This window comes from Acyrthosiphon pisum, chromosome A1 (assembly GCF_005508785.2).
Source record: "Acyrthosiphon pisum isolate AL4f chromosome A1, pea_aphid_22Mar2018_4r6ur, whole genome shotgun sequence".
In the NCBI taxonomy this organism is placed as follows: Eukaryota; Metazoa; Arthropoda; class Insecta; order Hemiptera; family Aphididae; genus Acyrthosiphon; species Acyrthosiphon pisum.
Genome location: NC_042494.1, coordinates 142270401 through 142284431, shown reverse-complemented (window position 1 = coordinate 142284431; position 14031 = coordinate 142270401). Strand labels below are relative to the sequence as shown.

The 14031-nt window shown below is 28.9% G+C and overlaps 2 protein-coding genes across 2 annotated transcripts in view; both read right to left on the bottom strand.

Annotated features, from left to right (window-relative positions):
* Positions 1-2407: 2407 nt before the first annotated feature.
* On the bottom strand, positions 2408-5415 carry LOC115033572 (zinc finger MYM-type protein 1-like). Its single transcript, XM_029486371.1, has 6 exons — positions 5224-5415; positions 5049-5153; positions 4878-4982; positions 4703-4807; positions 4532-4636; positions 2408-4405 (listed from the first exon to the last, which is right to left on the bottom strand). The coding sequence occupies exons 1-6, from the start codon at positions 5248-5250 to the stop codon at positions 2408-2410; spliced, it is 2445 nt and encodes an 814-aa protein (XP_029342231.1). The 5' UTR covers positions 5251-5415.
* Positions 5416-9078: 3663 nt separating this feature from the next.
* LOC115033571 overlaps positions 9079-14031 on the bottom strand; it is a 27132-nt gene continuing 22179 nt past the window's right edge. The window contains exons 6-8 of the mRNA XM_029486370.1: positions 10540-10554; positions 9590-9637; positions 9079-9128 (exon numbers count right to left, since the gene is read on the bottom strand). Of these exons, the coding sequence (XP_029342230.1) occupies positions 9079-9128; positions 9590-9637; positions 10540-10554 (113 nt within the window). The remainder of the gene's footprint in view (positions 9129-9589; positions 9638-10539; positions 10555-14031) is intronic.

Here is a 14031-nt window from a genome sequence, read left to right as displayed (position 1 = left end):
CCGACTGCAATGATAAGAAGGAGCAGACGGCTATCTAGTGTCAGTTTGTATATTATACCTTTATATTATATGGTTGGAAGTAAACTTTCTCTACTCTAATATGGTAAAGTATTAGCCATAAGGTGTACACTGTACAGTGTACTTGTAAATGAATAAATACGATAACAATAAACAAATGTGTGGTCTTACCATTGAATAAAGGTACTATATAAAAGTAATTAAAAATTAAATGATTATAAATTAATAATTATTACAATTTACAATTTACAAGTTTATAAATTTGGTTAGAACACTGATCAATTTTATAGACAAATAAATAATTATTTTATTTTTAAATGATTTGTTAATGTAATATATTAATACTGTAATGCTAATGTGCTACATATAATATTATAAATATAATGATGTATCAAATATAAATCCAGAAAATATGTTCAAAGGTTTATAAATATTTTTGTTAGCAATTCGCAGTTAGCGGCCATTATTCAATAATTTTTGATTTTCTTATTTTCAGCACAGAATAAATAAATATTATATATATAATTCCACTAAATGTATGGTTTATATTAATTATAGATTGTATTTTAGAATAAATTCAGTAAAATATTACTATTAAACCAGGGCTTCTTGTTAGCTGTAAATTTATAAATCTAAATATTAGATTTATGAATGTATAATTATTTTTAATACACTAATAATTATTGTAAAATATTAACTAATAATTATTTTCGGCTTACAATTATACTCAGAAATCATAAGACTTAATTATTGTACAATAGGTAAATAAGATATAGGTATTACACATATAAAAGATTAAACTTAACATTTTTACTATAATGTAAATACATTGTGATTTCAACACGTTTTGTAACATAATTCTATAATTAACACAAATCTTAAAAAATTAACGAAGTTATCAAAAAGATTGACGAATTAATTTCTACAAAGATTTTATTACAAAATATCAAAAATATCAAAGTTTAAGTCACAATTTGTTTATGAGTATTTATGTAAAAATACCTAATATAATATATATAATAAATTTGTATAGTTGTATGAAAAATAACGATTTAATTTAGTTTTTTATAATTTCAGAAGCATAAGCAGGGCCGGCGTTAGCTAATATTTGTGAGGGGTCGTGGTTAACGAAAGTGACGACTGAAATTCATGCATAATTATAATACACTAAAAAAAAATTTTTGCGACACTCAAAATGTCAAGTTTTTGTTTCGACAATTCCATACTATGTTGGAGCAAAAACTTATTATAAAATCTTGATAAATGCATGTTTTTATACATATTTTTCAATATTCACTATTAATTATGATATTGTTCCAGAGTAAGAATTCGTCAAACCGTTTATAAATAAAACGATAAAACTAATAATGTTTTTGTATCATATGATAAAGAATAAACAAAATCCTAGAGGCATTTTTCAATTATTTAAATCACTATTTACCAACAATATTGCCTTTTTACTTAGAGTTTTTGATCGAAGCTGAATTTTTAGTATCAGATTCTCTATCTATTTTGATTTTAAATGAGCATCATAAAACAATAACTATTTTTTATAACAAATAAGTATTATAATATATTACATTTTACAAAATATTATTTAACATTGTCAGAATGTGCATTCCAAAAAAATACAAAAATTATAAAAAATGTATACTTATATAAAAACCATTTAAGAACTACTATGACCTGCAGTTCCTGATTAAATGATTTGATTATACTTGATTCTGAGAGACATTTTTGATAATATTGAAATGACAAATATGGGCATCGTTATTATACATATAATTATATATTACACCGAAATTCTTCTTTCTTTTAACGATGCCCATATTTGTATCATATTTGTCATTTCAATATTATCTAAAATGTCTTTCTCAGAATCAAGTATAATCAAATCATTTAATCGGGAGCTGGTCATAGTAGTTCTTAAATGGTTTTTGATTAATTTTAGCTTGCTGAAACATCGTTCATTTGAAGCTGTGGTAACTGGTGATGTTAATGCCAAACGACAAAGTTCATTAGCCATAGGAATTAAAGTCCTTAATTTGTTGGCTACATCCATGACGTTAGCCAATGATTTAGCATTTTCAGTTTGTAGCCTTAATATATTTATCTCACATAATGCGCTATTGAAATCTGTTACATTAGACATGTCACAGTTTTTTGGAAATAAGGAAAATGCTTTTTCTACATCTTTTACAGTTATATTTGAACTTATAGGCACCGATAATACTTTAAAAAGTGGTTGAATACAAACCAGACAAGATTTCAAATTTTCTGATGACAAACTAATTAATGTGTCCAGAACTTGAAGAAATTCTTTTCTGTAAAAAGTCTTCATAAGTTAAGTTTATATGTGATTGTTGATTTGAATCAATTTTTTTTGGTTTTAATCTTTTCTATGATGTTGATTAAAATCCCCATCAAAATCAATATCTAGTTTTAGACAAAATGATTTAGCACTGGCTATAAGTTCATTAATCAGTGTACTATTGTTTCTAGTTTCTGTAAGTGATTTAATTGAACTATCAATTAATATCAGTGCGTCTACTATATTAAGATCTTTGGTTTCCAATGTTTCAGTCAATATTTTCATTTGGTACATTATATGGTTCATAAAGTACATACAAATGATAAAATCAATTGATAAACATTTCTTCTCAAGTCCTAATGCTTGTATTCTAGTTTTTTTATCAATAGTTGATTTTGTAGATATTTCATGTAAAACTGAAACAATTTCTTCAAAAGACAGCCAAACCGCCCGTAGAGATTCTGCCCTGGCAGTCCATCTGGTCTTAGACAAATTTCGAAGCTTCAAAGATCCTTCAATGTTTGATAGAGCTTTATCTAAAGTTATACTTCGTTTAGTACTTGAAGAGAAAAATACATATAAACTTTCTAAGGTGAAAAATAGGTCACAAACTATAATACTTGCTTCACAACTATGTTCTACAAATGTATTTAATCTATGGGCCTGACAAGGGATGTATGGTATATGATAACCAACTAGTTCAGATAACATGGCTTGAGCTCCTTGAAATTTTCCGGACATACTGCTCGCATAATCGTATGATTGAAATGCAATACGTTCCAAATCAAGACAGTTTTTAGTCAACACCTCACAGATATTTTGAGCTGTACCTTTTCCAGTTTTATCAGTTACTTCCAATAATTCAAGTAATCGCTCTAATACTTTTCCTGATGAATCTACATAACGGACACAAACTGACATCTGGTCACGATTAGACAAATCTGGGGTAGTATCTGCCATAACTGAATACATTTTTGCCGCATTTACTTCATTAACTATTTGTTTTTTTGTTTCCAAAGCAAGTAAAGAGATGAACTCATTTTGAGAGTTATGACTCATATAATTAACGTGATAAGGTCGAAATTTGGCTTCTTCTATCCAAGTCTTCATAACTGGACAGTGACGTGATAAAAGTAAAACAAGTTGATTAAAGTTCCCATTTTTCTCATCTCTGTCTCCTCTGAAAGGTAATCCTTGACGTGCTAAAGTACGAGATACATCAAACAAAATTTTAATTACATCTTTATGAAATTCTTTCTGCTGAATAAAGTTTATGGCTTTTTTTCTATGTTCCTTATTAAGAAGTCCATCAATATGATTAGAATGTAAAATAAAATTACTGTAATCGTTCAATGCAAATTGGTGAGATTTTGATGTAAAATGTAATTCTAATTTTCCTTTTCTGTTTTTACCTTTAGATTTCATCTTGTGCCATGTCCTAACTCCTTCTTTTGTCCATGATGTTTCACCACATGAACGATTCGGGCCAGTAGGAAATAATCCACATATAAAACAGTAAATTGAATCATTATGTACACTGTACTCTAAATATGGATATTCTGTAAACCAATTTGAATTGAACTGTCGTTGTCTTCCTTGAGGAATATCTACGTTTATAGGATATCTTGGTAATTTTGGTTGAAATGGCCCTAAGCTTAATAAATAATTTCGTTGAGAGGACGACTGAACTTTTTCTCTTTTTCCAGGGTCGTGGTCCAAGAGTTTATCAATTATATTATTATTTCCATTATTGTTACCTAAAGATAATTCTGATGTCAGAACAGATGTAGCCATATTTAAAAATTCATTTGACTTTTCCTTGACGGAAGAAATCATACTGATACTTTCAGTTAAAAAAGATATAGGATTAGGAATAGAAACATTAGTAACTTTTGTGAGGAGATTATTGCATTCACTTAACATACAAAGTAACGCAGAAAATTGTCCAACACAATCTAACCATGTATGGTCTGTAGTAGGTACTAGTGATATATCTTGTTCACCAACTCCCATGATGCATTGATTGTTTTCTACTTTTTCACAAATGTTTTCAACTTTACTCTCTGCATTTTCAAACTACAAAAATAAATAATACCTAATTAAGTTTTTAATAGACCTGAACATATTTATTGGCAAGGCTACTAATTTGTATTTTTATCCCTTATAGTTGTATAATTTCTGTTTTGTTTTTAAGTTTTTTACCTTCATGTCTGAAGTATTTCCGAACACAATGTCTAAGTCAGTTTTCGGCTGTACAACATCTGATGAATCCGTTAATGACACTGATGAGATAGACTGTTCAGGATTCTATAATACAAAGTATAAACAGTTTTAAAATAATACTATTTACTTTTTATCTATACAATTATTTACCTTTAAATTAAGAGCAATTTCAGACATAATGTCAGAGTCATTTTTCTGCTGTACATCATCTGATGAAATCCTTACTGACACTGGTGAGATAGACTGATCAGGATTCTATAATACAAAGTATAAACAGTTTTAAAATAGGTAATACTATTTACTTTTCATCTATACAATTATTTACCTTTAAGTAAGGAGCATTTCCAGACATAATGTCTAAGTCATTGTTTTGCTGCTCATCATCTGATGAAACCTTTACTGACACTGGTGAGATAGACTGATCAGGATTCTATAATACAAAGTATAAACAGTTTTAAAATAATACTATTTACTTTTTATCTATACAATTATTTACCTTTAAATTAAGAGCAATTTCAGACATAATGTCAGAGTCATTTTTCTGCTGTACATCATCTGATGAAATCCTTACTGACACTGGTGAGATAGACTGATCAGGATTCTATAATACAAAGTATAAACAGTTTTAAAATAGGTAATACTATTTACTTTTCATCTATACAATTATTTACCTTTAAGTAAGGAGCATTTCCAGACATAATGTCTAAGTCATTGTTTTGCTGCTCATCATCTGATGAAACCCTTACTGACACTGGTGAGATAGACTGATCAGGATTCTATAATACAAATTATAAACAGTTTTAAAATAATACAATTTATCTATAAAATAATTTAGGCACCTTATTATAAATTACAGGACTTAAATGCCTATGTAGGTACTTATTAATATACTAGTATACCTATGTATATTTAGTCTAGCTAAATTTTACCAGATCAGAGCTTTGTTTTCTATAAATGATAAATGGTATAAACTATAAAATTAATGTCTAGACTTTAAATTAATATTAAAGGTATTATCTATTACAATATTTATAGTAACATGTCTGATTGTTTTTTAAATTTTTAAATACTTAATTAATGTAATTACATTACGTACCTGATTTTTTCGTTGAAAGTTAAGTTGGGCCGCACTAAAAGGGTTATTGGCTTTTCCAAGACTAATGTCTTTTACTTTGACATTATTACCCCCATGCATTTTCATTTCATGTTTACGTCGATAATCATGGTCAAACGAACTTCCACATGACAAACATTCGACCTTAGTGCGTTTGCGTTTTCTTTTATTATTGTCACACATATTTAAAAACGTAGTACTATTGTACTAATAATATTTTAAAATGTAAACGTATAAAATATGATTAAGGCAAGAGCACTTTCTAGCGAGACGACGTATGATTTATGAAGTAGGCACTGTACGTCTGTACTATACTGAATGTAAGAATGTAAGACAACTATGATTATAAATTGTTTCATGATAATAACTATTACAATATTATGTTCAGCAAGCTGTTCATCAAAAATATTACTATGTCTATTTTTATCGTCAGTATTGCGATAACAGTGAGTGGTAAATACGTCCTGCCAACTGCCAAACGGCGACCGTTTGCTATCCGGGTTCCAGGAAATACGTTTATTTAGCCCGTATACATGACGTATAAAATACGTATTACATGACGTTTTTAATACAATAAAATAATGTGAAATGTCGATATTAATTTTAGCTGCAGAGACACGGGCAAAAAATCATCACATTGGCCCATTAAACTTAAAATAGAACATATTTTTCCACTATGGTTTATTTTCATTTTTTTTTTTTTTGTATTTTTATATGTTATACATATTTTTGTTGTATTTGACAATGTGTTAATGTGCCGACTGAAATATTAGGTTAAATGAGTGAGGGGTCGTGACGACCCCTTAAACCCCCCCTCGCTCCGGCCCTGAGCATAAGTCGCACGGACTTAAACTTTCCACCGTAATGTAAATAATTTTCTTTACACAAATACATTTTAAAAGTGTCACGTATTATAAGCATGTGGCTTAATGGATGACATGATAAGACAATAAGCATTGCACATGGTGTGCAAACAGCATTTTAATTCAAACGGTGTTTTCCCAGGGACCAACACTGCTTCAACTTCACTCGATGTTATTAAATATTTGTGAGAGGTTATCTTAAATTAACTATTAAGTGCAATAAATTCAGACTGGGTGTTATATAGATCTAATTTCTGGTGATCTAATAATAGTTACTGCCACAGACAAAAACACCAATCCAACAGCTGACAGCTAAAGCTGGGCTAGTTAATGTTATTGCTGGGCATAATATTAGCTTCGGTATATTTTGGTTTTGAACAATAACCACTGATGTAAAAGTGAATAAGATCCACGCTGTAAATAGTAAATGCAGTATTTACTATGTATTATATAATTGTAAAAATATGCTATTTTGTATGGTAAAACAATCTGTAAATTTATCACGAGGACGTATAGGTACTCGGGTACTCCGTATTTCATTCAACTTTAAAACGTGTATTAAACATACGTGAACTGTGAATTTGGCCCCCACCACAAGCAAATTTTTTTTAAACTTATGTAAGTACTCATTTTGCAAATAATTTTGATAAATTTGCAAATTGGTTTTCAGAATTTGCAAATCATTTCCCAGCATGGTATAAAAATAATAAGACAGAGGGGGCCAACTTCACGCCGACCCCTCCATATCAGGGGTATGAAACTCCGTGAATTGGCCGAATCGGGCGATTGTAACCTTGAACACGGCGTGGCATACATAATCTATGATAAAAGTAAACAGTGGAAACAACCCGACCCCGCGCAGAATACCCTGCCTATTAGGCGGAAACGGTTTTTCAATACGGGTATAACATCATGTCAGTGTTACGGAAACAGTTTCATTGTTCTGACTTCAGATCATAGGTAAACACTTCACCCATCAGCTGATCGAGTTTCGCTTCTACATTGTTCTATGTCCATATATAGCTAGTGGTTTCAAGATGCTACCAACATTTTATAAATTGGTTTTCAGAATTCACAAATAATTCCCTTTTCGGTATAAATAAAATAAAACAAGGGGGCCAACTTCACGCAGTACAATATGATTCTGAAAATAATCTAGGAATTTGTATGGGATATTCGCGGTACCCCCTTGTATGCAATTTACGGAGGTACACATATTCTATGAAATTTGTACCAGGGGTACTATTAACCCATTAGTTTGTACATATGGATTAGCATATCAACCATTAGAAGGTTATATCTATTTATAGTATGCATATAATACTAATGGACTTACTTTTTTTAGCTATAAATGTATAAACATAAATACAAATATATATGATTAGTAACGTGACCAGATATTTATATTACATAATAATATTTATTATTGTATTGGCGTGAAAGTCCACTAATATCAATATGTTATCATAATAATATATAATATATGGTAAGTGATGTGCATTTTTATTATTTATATTTTATTTAGATGTGGTAGCAACAGCTGATCCGTCTGCGCTCCTATACTAATATTCTGAGTTTTCTTTAATACATTTGTGATGTCAACACGTTTTGAACATATGTTCAAAATCATATGACTAGCACAAATATGAAAAAACTATAGTTATCAAAAAATTTGACAAATTAATTTCCTCAAACATTTTTACTATAGAAATTTAAAAAAAATCAATGTTTAAGTCACAATTTGTTTATAAGCATTTGATTATACAATATATAACGAATTTGTATAGTTGCATCAATAATAAAGATTTTTCCTCTAACGATTTTAGTTTATTTTTTGTAATTTCAAAAGTATTAGTCGTATAGATTTAAAACTTTCCAACATAACTTAAATTATTTTCTATACAAAAATACAATTTATATGTATCTAATTTAATTGTAAATTATTTACATGCTTAGGTATATATTATTTTAAATCAAATCATATTATTCTAAAAACTAAGATATTATGTTGCTAAACATATTAATCTTAATCTTAACACATTATAAAACAAAGTCCCTATTTCAGCCAGTATACTTAGATCTTTAAAACTACGCAACGGATTTTGATGCGGTTTTTTTAATTGATAGTGATTCAAGAGGAAGGTCTATATGTATATTTAACATGCATAATATATTAGAGAAACGCTGCCCCTTTTTTGTATGTACGAGAATATCTCGAAAAGAACTCTACTTATTTTAATACGGTTTTACATTTTAAATTTTAAATCGGGTAATAGGCGTACAACTAAAATTGGATTTTGGTTTATCCGAAGTTAATAGCCTCAAAAAATGACTGGACCGTTTTCAATAAAATAGTTATTACAATAGATTATGACTTGAAAATTGGACAGTTTGATTTTTCAACTCATATAGGCTGTAGATAGGTACCTAAAGGGTAGCTCACACATGATTTTTTTGTCAATCTAAATGGTTGCAATTCGTTACATATTATAGGATTAATATTATAATTAGAATAAATATGGTATATACATTTTGTACAAATATCATTATTAAAAATACAAATCTTTGGCCTGAACATCGTCGGGCGGGGCAGCTAGTACTTTATAATATTTAAATTTCAAATATTAAGATTTATAAAAATTGATTTATATTTGTTTATGTCATTACTCACGGGGGTTTGAACAAAATTCTATTGGTTTCATCAGTTCGTCTGTAAAAGAAAGTAAAAAATAAGCACCTATGTTATTCGGATGGGTTGTTTTTTTTTATATTCGTTACTTTATAACATATATATAATTATACTATATTATATATATGCCTACAAAATAAATAACTTAACTTAAGTTATTGTAAGTTCATTGTAATTTTCTACATAAATTTTAATTTAACTGAGTCAAAAAAAATTAGGATAACTACTAACTATAAAGTTTTTAAAATATTTTATATCAAATTAACTTAACTCAATTAAAAATTATAATTAACTTTGTCAGGCTTGACAATTATTGGAGTGAATACTCAGAATTATATAACATTGTTTGCATAAAAGAATTATACGTTTACCGTTAACTTTTAAATTCTTATTGTCTTGTAAGAAAATCCTCAAAATTTCTAAAATGTATAACATTTAATTGTAAATTATATTAATAACATTTATGACTTTAAAACATATTCTATTATATTAACAAAATGTTATATATCTAATAAAATATTTATTAGATGGATAATTCAAGCAATAAATTATCTTTAAAATGTTTTTCACAATAGGTTTCATAATATAGTTTACAGAACTTTGTTTTATTTTAGACTCTTGGTATTTTAAAAATTGTGATAAAATTTCTAAATTCTAAATTCTAAAGACACTCTATGCAATTTTACCATATTAATAATTAGGTAGCTGAAACTGCATCATGGTGTTTCCTTTGACAAATTAACCCTTCTTAAACTCTGTTAAATTTAGGCAAACTGTAAAGATTTTCAATACAGTTATTTTCGGTGGAGAAATATTCCCCAAATTTGCGGAATCGTGTAGATTTTTTATAGCTATTGATATTTGATAAACGTATAATATGATTCCGCAAATTGTATATAAATATACACATATTTACACGATTTCACATGATTTTAAATGTAATGTTGCTATTCCGAAAACAAAATATATATATTATCGGAACATAGTATAATATATTACAAATCGTTTTGTGCTTTAAACGATTCTGCGCTTTTTAAAATAAAGCTTTCGGAAAACATGATTTTAGTTTACACTTTAGTATTTTACACATTGTTGGATTCGTTTGATTATCTGAAAACTGACGTTCTTTAAAAATATATACATAACTTATTTACCCAAAATCCATATATTATACATTTATTAATAATTAGCAATATTCATCCAAACAAAAAAAAAAGGATTTATATTTCATTCTTTAATATTTTGGACAGTCAACATTCGTACAGTGTACTAAATAATAAATTAATAAATACGATAATAATAAATAAATGAATGGTCTTACTATTTAAATTTTCATCTATAAAATAGTAATCAAGTATTAAATTATTACAAAATATTAAAAGTTTACAAGGTGTAATGACTTATCTTAATGGCAAAATATATTATGTTATTTTTATTTGAAAAGATTTGTTATTGTAATATTAAAAAATGTAATATTCATGTGCTATAATATAACAATTAAAATATTATAAATCAAATATGAATCCGAAAAAATTGTTCAGAAGTTTATAAACATTTTTGTTAGCAATTAGCAGTTAGCAGTTAGCAACCATAGAAATATAGAATTATTTAATACAAAAATATTTATCCATAATATTGTAAATTTTCTATTTTTGGCCACAGAATAAATAAATATATAATTCCACAAAATGTATATGTTGGTGCTAGATAAGCCATCTTTGCTGGACACAATTAAACCTGTAGGTACTCAAATGAGCTATTTTTAATGTTGGTTTTCTGTGGATCACACAAATATATAAAACAAAGAAAACACTAAATAGATCACTTTATTTGCTTCAGTGGTGGATTTAAGGGGGGGGGGGACTAGAGCCAATTGTAATACGTCGTTTTTTGGACATGTTCCGCTATCCGCTCATGGCTACGTGATTATCGGGGCTCCTTAGGAGACGAGCCACCAGACGCAACACCGAACACTCACTGATAGATCCCGGAAACATGCTAGGTAATGACTGACACTGGGACGCTCGGTTCCTTGACGAGGTAAGCCCCGCTGCCTGTGCCCCAGTTCATACTAGACAGACACAAACTATAAGGTCGGTGGTGACCTTATAGACGACCGCGGTCCTGCATAGAGGACCACCCAGCAAGACCACGGATCACTTATACGTAGCAGTCCGCGAGAACTTTCCAATATTCAACTCAAATCTTACATGTAAGATTCCCCTATCCACGACCCGGGGACGTGACCTATACCGTCCGTCGACCGTCGTGAAACCACAATGAGCGGCTGTGGTTTTACTATAGGTTCAGCTGGTATAGAAAGTTCCTAAACGGGCCTGAGTCCTTCCCTCAGACGGCTCGTATATGAGATCTAAGCTCGTCCCGCCCCGAATTAGGACACCATCGTAAGTAGGGAAGGATCGAATATTCGGTAGTTATTCGGTATCCGGCCTATTCGGTCAATATTTCGGGATTAATTTATATTCGGCTATTCGGCGTATTTTATTGATATTCGGTCAAGAATACAATTTAAGTACTTGATATTTAAATTTTTAAATTAAATAATATAATCTAAAATATAATATAAATAATATAATTTTCTGAAGCTGGTACCATCTATGAAGACAAAAGAAACAGATTATTACCCAGAAATGCAGAAAAATTGCTTTTTTTACATAATAATCTTTTGAACACCAACGTACAATTTAAATTTTGATATAATATATATTGTATAATTCAGTTATAGGTTTGTTATTTATTTTGTACCTTTGAACATTTGAAAATTGAAAGTTCATCAATCATCTCATATTATATTATTATCTGGTCATTGTATTTTATAATTAAATTACATATATAGGTTTATTTTGTACTTATTAGTTATTACAATTTACAAGTTTGTACTTTGTAACCAATACATTTTATAAAGTGTTGTTATTTGTTCAATTTTTTATTAGATATTGTATTTATAGTTTATAAATGGTTTAAAACTTTTAGAATAGTCCAAAGATACATTTTATAAAATATTATTAAGTGAAATCGATTAAGAAAAGCTCTCATATAGTCATATTATAATTTATAATTAATTAGTAAATACTAAATACTAAATAGTAATATGAAAGGATCTCATACTATCTTATCAAAAATTAAAATTATAATTTATAACAAATACATTTTCTAAGTTGTTTTGAAATAAAATTGTTTTTGAAAAGTATATTGTTGTACGTCTTTAATCAGTTTAATCTTTAATCTTTATAGCTTATACGTATGTACTATGTAATATGTATTTATGTTACTAGTTACTATGTTTGATATCAATATTCTTTTTAATATTCTGCACCGAATAACGCCGAATATTCTGTGCCAGATCCCGAATAATATTAATTTATATAACATTCGGTATTTTTAGGTGTAGAAAACAAAATATTCGGTATTCGATTTTTCCAATATTTCTAGTTCAGCACATCCCTAATCGTAAGTCGGAAACCACGATGACCGCAACCCGTGTACTGTGAATCCATACGACAAACTGTTCGGTACAGTCGGCGGGAGGTTAGTTACTCTATTGTTCGATGTTAAACGTGCCTGTCTGCAGCGTTTATGCGTGACGATCTACCAGACAGTGTACCGACCGACAGTATTCCATAATCTCGTGTATTATGCAACAAAATATTTAGCCGACAGCCCAATGTAATAACACACATAGGTATGTATTATTAGATTACTATAGACACTTATAATAAAATCATGAGGAATACTTCGCGTGGCGCTAATAATATGTGGGTATTACACGATAAAACCCACGTTATAGGTATAACTCGTATAAGTCATAACAGTATACCTAACAATTAAGTAGATAAGTCGTAAACACATAAAAAAAAAATTTTAAAAATAATAATTTTAAATTAATTAAGTTTTTAAAATCTAATCTAGTGTTAATTATATGAATATCTCATAAGTAGCCAAGAACTGAGTAATACACTGGGCCTAAAGAAGAATGCGCGTATCTGCAGTAAACATGTAATCATACCTATATAATATTATATACTATCTAGTCATGCTGGGTAACAATTAACAAACATTAGGTATCATTTAAACGGTGTAAATATTTTGGTTTTATTTATATTAGCCTACAGGCTTAATAAATGAACTACATTGTTAAAATGTGGTATCAATAGATTGAGAAAGCCATAGGCTATGCGCTGTTATACTCAAAGTCATTAGTTAGTCAATAATGTTTCAGTTATAACTTATAAGCAAAAATATCGCCCCAATCGCCCTATCTGGATCCGTCCTTGGAACGACCACATGTTTTATGATAATCATTGGCCTTGTAAACAAAATGTGGATTATTCAGTTAAAGTAATAATTCATATAACAAATAAATATAAATGATTAATTTTTGTGAAATTTGGGTTTTTTACTATTGAATATATTTTATACATATTAGATCATTTACTTATTCTACATTAATGAGTTATATCACACGTTTTAAATCAGTTATTTGTATGTATTTATTACAAAGTGTTTTTTATAAACGGAGTTGTCGATATGTTTTTGCCCACTGGCCGGTTTTCGGTGGCGCAAAATATTCACTCCCGGTACATAGTGAGGCGACGTGACTACTAGCGATTACAACGTTACATGACATAAATACATTACTAACCTCAAGTCCGCTCCTCCAGAGAACGCATAGACTTATAATATATAGACCGTGCATTAATGAAATATATTTAAGCCAACCACAGATATATAAAAATAGCTGACTGCTATAGTCCATACGTATAAAAATATTGTCTCCAACAAAATGGCCGCC